Raw genomic sequence first — 7,209 nt, forward strand, 5'->3', positions numbered from 1 at the left:
TGGGGATTATATTTAGCCAGAACATTTCTATTCTTTTACATACAGGCTTTACTGATGTGAGTAGCCATTTACCTAGTTTGTTGGCTACTGCTTTTCAAACTTTAACTTGTGTAAGAACCACTGAAAAACTTGTTAAGGCAGTTTCCTGGATCCCACTGCCAGAGATTAATTCAGTAGGTTTGTGAAGAGCCTAAGATTTTGCATTTCTAAATAAACTCTCAGGTGATGGTGATACTGTTGTCTGTGACTTTCAGATATAGTGTGCTAAACTACTACTGGTTTTCTAGTACAGAAAGCTTTCCTTATTGACTACAATGTTTGGTTAGTGGTTTTTTGTTCTGTGATTAGAGGAAGCATTAAGTTATGAGTTCTGCTTTTTTTCTTAAACCTCTACTAACAATTACAAAGAACTGTCTAGATGTTTGAATTTACAGATGGTAAACAGTAATATTTAGCTCAAATAGTGTGTACTTTCTAGATCAATTGAATTCTGTTCCCCTCCCTCTATACCAGCATGTTAAGATTATTAAAAGTTATTTTCAAAAAGTTGATTTCTAATGATAATTCAGATTGTAGCAAAATTAGTTTGTTAATAAAAATTTAGAATTGTTTTAAATGCATAATAAATGAAAAATTTAGTTTGTTTTTTAACTCTTTGAGCATTTCCTTTTTACATAATGGTGAGGTATTGATCATCTAAGTATATGCTTAGGGAAAAAAGTATGTGTCATTAGGAATTAAAAGCAAAATGGAATATCAGATCAAATGTTGAATTAAACAGAGTTAATGGTTCAGTATTTATACTGTAGTCTTTTAAAAACTAGAAACTTAAGTACAGACTTGAAATATGTTTATAAATTAATATAATTATTATTATGAAATAATAGAACTCTATATACTAAAATTATTAAAATGTCTTCTGTCTCTCCAGCTTTCACAGTAGTCGTCCAAGTAAAAGGTTTTGTATATTTAAGGAGCATTCTGAAGATCTCAGGTAACTAGTTGATTTTTTTTAATTCTTTCTGCTAAACAATGGTCATAATTTACATTCTTTCTTGCATAACAAATTTATTGAGATATAATTCACATGCTGTACAATATGCATTTAACAATAAAATTAATAGGTTATGGTATTGTGCTATATTATTCTATACATTATAGTATAGCATCCAAACCTATAATAGGTTATAGTATTATACTGTACTGCTGCTGTACAGCAATGACCACAGTTAATTTTAGTACATATTGGTCATTCCAAACAGAAACCCTTTCCCCATTCATTAGTGGTTATCCCCATTTCTTTTCAACTCTCCCCATTACTAAGCAATCATGAATCTACTTTGTGCCTATGTAGATTAGTTCATTCTAGATATTTTCTACAAATGGAATGATAGACTATGTATGTAGTCTTTTCCAACTGCCTATGAAAGGTTTATGTATATTGTAGCATGCATGTATCAATGCTTCATTTTTCAAAGTGCTGAATGATATTCCATATTATGAATATGTCATAGTTTAGCCATTCATTCAGTTCATTTTCACTTTAGGTTGTTATAATGCTACTGTGAACATTTACATATTAGTTTTTATAAGGACATGTCTTTTTATTTTTCTTTAGTATATACTTAACATTGAATTTGCTGGATTTTATGGTACATTGATCCTTTTGAGGAACTGCTAAATTGCTTTTCAAAGTAGCCTCATTATTTACATTCCCACCAGCAGTGTATGAGGGTTCTAGTTTCTTCACATCTTTTGTAACATTCGGTATTATATCTTTTTTTGTTATAGTCATCCTAGTTGCTAGGAAGTGCTGTATCATTGTGGTTTGCACTTTTAAATTAAACTGTCTGGGAGTGCCAGTTTGGAAATCTGAGTGATTCCTAATGGATATTACATTGTTCCTTATAAGACCTGAGATATGCCAGTAATCTCTTGATAAATTTATTTCATTGGTGACAAATGGTGTCAAGACGAAATTCTCATGCATTTGCATTGTAAAATGAAAGGAAAAATCAGGCCCACCAACAATATTTGAATATCAAAAAGTTACTTAAGATACCTATTAAAGTGACGCTGTTAATTTTTGAAGCACATATATGAAACCACTGAAATTCTTGAAATCAGTAGTCTTCATAATTATTTTTTGTTTGTTTGTTTCTTTTTCAAATAGAAGTATACAGCTTAGCTTCTGTAAAGAAACTATGGATGAATGTTGATAATTAGCATTGGTTATACCACACACTGAATTCAAAATCCACTGAGCACCATTTTTTAAAATTCTGATTTCCTTAGTTTCTTTTTCTTTGTTTATTTTCTGCTTATGTTGCTATTCTCCTTGAAATAACAATATCTTTGTTCCACCAAACTAATTTATTGATAAGTTTAGCCAAAGACTTGTTTGATGCTTTGGGTTCATGGAAAAGGAGGAAGAGGGAATGGCATTATGTCTTAGGATCTTTGTGTTTATTATCTCCTATGCGTAGTTTACTCTTTCCCAGATATTGTATGGTTAGTCCTTTATCTCCACTCTGACAGTGATCCTTTCCTTAATCACTGCATTTGAAATTGTATCCACTCCCCCATGCTTCACTCTAGCACTTTTACCTCCTTTTAATATTTTTTTTCATAGTGCATTTGCAATACTGTATATTTTACTTTTTGTTTGTCTGTGGTCTGTGTTCTCTTACTACATTCTATGTGGCTTGTGGGGTTTTTTGTTGTTGTTGTTGTTCATTTGTTTTTGTTTTGTTTAAGCCTAGCATATAGTAGGCATTCAGTAAATATTTGTTGAATAAATTAATGTATATGGAAAAAATTATGTATTTGGACAAAAGGTCCCATTTATGATGCTGAGCCAGTAACTCACAGGAAGATAAAAAATAATGGTTCGATATTAAAACTCTTAGTCTCATTAGAGTGTTTATTGTATTCAGAGAAATTGATTGTTACTTGAGGTACTGCCTTAATAAAGACTTTTATAAGAATGAATAGGATTTATTGCATTTTAAAAATCAGATTTTAATTTGATTTTTACCTCATTATTATCTAGCTCAGTTGTGTGTTAGTTTTTTAAATGAATTATCTGGTTTTTTAAAGGTCTGGAGTGTTTTTCTCTCAACTTCCATATGTCTCACATTGAAATTGGTCAATTTCTGTGAGTGGAACTTAGCATATTTATAAAATTCCATATCCTCCAATCTTTGTAATTACTTATTGAAATGGAATATTTTTTATTGTGTATATTATGTGTATTATGCATTTATCATGTATGTATTGTAGCAGGTCCTGTGTAGATGATAGGGATAAAGCAATCTTGGAACTAGCCTTCAGGGAATGTAGTTCATTAGGTGGGAAATAAAGTATGAACAGAAGTAACTATGGATTTTAATAAGTGCAATAAGTTATTTCAGAGAAGTGAGAGATTACTTGGAATAATCTGGATAGGAATTAGGTTTACTTTGTTTTTAAGGATGAGTTTTGTTTGTTTGTTTGTTTGTTTTTTACTGGCAGAAGAAGCAGAGGGATCTTCTAGTTGGAGAAAATAGCACAAAAGTATAGAAATGAAAAAGAGAAGGCATACAGAAAGAATGGCTAGTAGTAAATGGATGGAACATGATGTTTGTGTGATAGTAATGGATTAAAGTCTGTAGCAACAATTTTGAGCTTACGATCATATTGGAATGCATTGAAAATTAAACTTAGGAAATTTGGACTTAATTCAGAAGGCACTGGAGAACCAATAGTGTTTTGTGTAGAATCAAGTGATACTGAAGGAAAGTTGAATTCAGGGACATAAAAGGTGAGTTGTAGGTGCATAAATCATTTAGATTAGGGATCTGAATTAAGGTGGTGAGGTGGTATTACATTGTGTTTATGATGTAATATGGGCTCTGGAATCAAAGTGCATAATTTTACACCTGATTTTGACCTTTACCAGCTCTATGTCCTTGGTAGGTTACTAAGCTAACTCTGTACTGTATAAAAGGGTAATAATTATAACACTTAACTCTTCAGGTTTTTGTAAGATTTAGATGAGATGATATGTTTAAAAGCAGCCTGGCACAGAGTAAGTACTCAATAAGTTGTTAATATTATAAAATGCTTGACATATTAAATGTTTTAAGAAAGGAGAAAGTCATAGGTAACTATGGTTTGAGCTTTAGTGTCAAGTGAAATGGGACCATAAGAAAGTCAGGAGGAGATGATTTGGGGAGAAAGCAGATGATTTTAGATTTGATGTGCCAGTGAATTCTCTCAGTGCACATATGTAGCATGCTGTTAGAATAGAACTTAAGAGGGGAGAAATCAGTCTGAAGTATCCTGTTTGTTTGTATTCATATACTGGTAAAACATATATATTATGTTATGAACATTGAATGTATATACTTTGTATTAAACTGATAATAGCAGTGATCAGTTAAATGATCAGTTTTTTTTCACCTAAACAAAATTTAGGTGAAACTTTGATTTATTAGCGAGATTCCAAAGACTCTTATAGAACCCTAAGTAGAGGAGCAACAGCCAGAGCAAATAAGGAAAACAAAAAGTCATCAAGAACTTACTGTAGTTCTCTCTGTTTTGACCTGCTAAGGCAGCATAATGCTGTCTTTATTTTCTCTGGACTTGGGTTTCTTTCTGCTTTCTCTGTACAGACCATCTTTTCTCTACTAATGACCCAACTATAATATTCCCAGACTCACATATTTTCCCAAATCAAGAAATTTGATTATAAATTCCAATTACAAATCCCTGTTTAAAAACAGCCATCCCTTTTTAAATTATCTATATCCAGTAGAATAGGCAGTAGCCTGTTCTTTACCAGTGAAACTCTTTTTAGTATCTATGAGGGCAGTTTGTTCATAGAAAAAATTGTAGTTAGTTATTTAAGCTAAGTATTTTACATTTTAACTTTCTTTAAGCTTTTAAGTCTAACTTAGAAATACTCCATTTAGAATTTGAGTACTTTTTAGTAATCATTTTCTAGAGGAACTTTAATTTAATGTAAGATGAAGTTCATTTAAATTGAACGGACTGAATTTTTTTCAACAGTGACATTTAAGTTCAAATTACTTTAAACAATTTAGTGTCATTTATCCATTAAATATACTTGATTTTCTTTTAAACGGCACTTCAAATGCTTGACCCAACTAGCACCCAATTGCTTAACTTTTTAATAAATCTAATAAGTTCAATTATATAGTGGCTTTCTAAGTTTTCTGAACCATCTCAAAATTTTTACAGTCTTAATAATATTTAAGATACTTTTCAACTAAAAGTCACGAGATCAAACACATTTTAAATATGAATCTTAAGGCATTGACACATAACTTTAATATACCAGTTATGTTTAAATACTTCAGATAGCAAATGTTAATCAGTTTAATTCAGTGAGTATAAGAACTATTCTGGACTCAGCAAAAGTTTTTCATGATTTTGGGACTTGTTTCCTAACTTCCTTTGAAAGTCCTTAATCATTACATGTGTTATTTAAGAATCAAGAACATACTGGAGTTCTCCCTGCTTTGACCTGCTAAGGCAGCATGATGCTGTCTTTATTTTCTCTGGACTTGGGTTTCTTTCTCCTTCCTCTGTACAGCACTCACAAATTTTGTTAAAAAGAATGAGTAGTATAGGCCCCATCAGGTAGGCAATAGCATTCACAGTGCTGGGATGATGAGGATTCCAAATTTGTGGACTCCAACATTTTTATTAACTACATCAGTTAATTCCATGTTAAATAATAACCACCCTTGGAAGATCATGCTAAAACCTTGGCATGTAGTGGCAGGTATCATACTATACTTATAAATACTTTATAATTTTCTTCTAATTTTGTCCTCAACTAAATAAAACACTAGATTATAAATTTCATTCAAGTACTGACTGGCTTTTGTTGTTGTTGTTGTTCATAATAACAGTGATACAATTGTATAAAGACAACCTCAGTAAATATATATTGAGTGAATGAATGCTATTCTCACTTTGCAGATGGGCAGAGGAACAAATAGAATGTGACTCGCCTATATTAATGCAAATTGTTAATGGAACCTAGACTGGTTGTAGGTCTTTTGACTGGTACAAAAGATAAATATTTATAAAACATAAATACTATATGTAAATAAGTAGTAGCAAAATTTGGACATAGCTGTACCATTTTATAGAGAATCATTTCAGTTACATCAAATTTATATAACAAATAGCAAGTTACATTTATTACACAAAAAGATAATTCGTGGAAAAATAATCATTGAACTTGTATATAGATTTAACAACAGATAAAAACTTTTCTTTTATGCATTTTTTTTTTAATAGGGGCATTACTCTAGTGTGCCTTAATTGTGATTTCCTAACTGATGTTTCTGGCTTAGATAATATGGCTGCACACTTAAGTCAACATGAAACCCATACTTGCCAAGTTGTAGTAGAGAAAGGTACGTATATATATAACTGTGCTCTTGTGGATTTTGATATTTATTCCATTATTTTTGGTCAACCACAATATGAACTCTTTACTAAATCGTTACTCTCATCATAGTTCATATGCTGTTGTAAATATAAAACTTTTCTTCTAATTTCAGTTTCTGTCTGTATCCCAACTTCTGAACATCTTTCTGAGTAAGTTTAATTTTTTTTCAGTGCATTATACTTTGATGGATTTTAGCACTTACTGCATTTTTAAGTGTATCATTAATAGCAATGAAAAATATTTTAAAAAAAATGTTTTTTAAACCTGCTTGTTGAAATAGGTTCCTGCTCTGTGGAGCTCGTGACCTGGTGCAAGACAAGTTGGAATTTCCTAAGTTCAAAGTTCTGAGATATTTTCTTACACAAAGCCAGTCAAGCAGCCAAGTTTATGACACTAGCTTTCATTATTCAGCTCTGTTCAGCTTGTAAATGGGTTCAGATTCCTGTTCTACTTTATCTTTGTGTCAAGTTGACATATCTTAACATACATTTTTTTTCTCTCCAGTTGGTTTTCTCTAAAAATAACTTATTGCTATGGTCTTTTCTTACTTTGCTTAAAATAATTTGTGTTTTTCTCTACTGCACTTGCTTTCAGAGTAATACATTCCAAGTGATATGGTTGTTTGTCTTTTCTTCTGTTTTGTCTGCTTCTTAATTTCATGTCTTAAGTTTTTGGACCAGATGATTGTCCTTTTCCTCATTTGTTGTCTGTCATTGCGCTATTTTTTTTTTTTTTTTTTT

At 31.1% G+C, this 7,209-nt stretch overlaps 1 protein-coding gene across 7 annotated transcripts in view; it reads left to right on the plus strand.

Annotated features, from left to right (window-relative positions):
* Znf280d (zinc finger protein 280D) overlaps positions 1–7,209 on the plus strand; it is a 95,005-nt gene that overhangs the window by 58,009 nt on the left and 29,787 nt on the right. For 5 of the 7 annotated variants that reach the window (XM_048793209.1, XM_015480619.2, XM_048793210.1 and 2 more), the window contains 3 exons: positions 932–994; positions 6,316–6,434; positions 6,582–6,618. In XM_048793209.1, the coding sequence (XP_048649166.1) occupies positions 932–994; positions 6,316–6,434; positions 6,582–6,618 (219 nt within the window). The remainder of the gene's footprint in view (positions 1–931; positions 995–6,315; positions 6,435–6,581; positions 6,619–7,209) is intronic. The other 2 variants (XR_007343865.1, XM_015480622.2) reach the window with 1 other exon arrangement.

The sequence above is a fragment of the Marmota marmota genome, unplaced genomic scaffold (assembly GCF_001458135.2).
Source record: "Marmota marmota marmota unplaced genomic scaffold, marMar, whole genome shotgun sequence".
NCBI classification, from domain to species: Eukaryota; Metazoa; Chordata; class Mammalia; order Rodentia; family Sciuridae; genus Marmota; species Marmota marmota.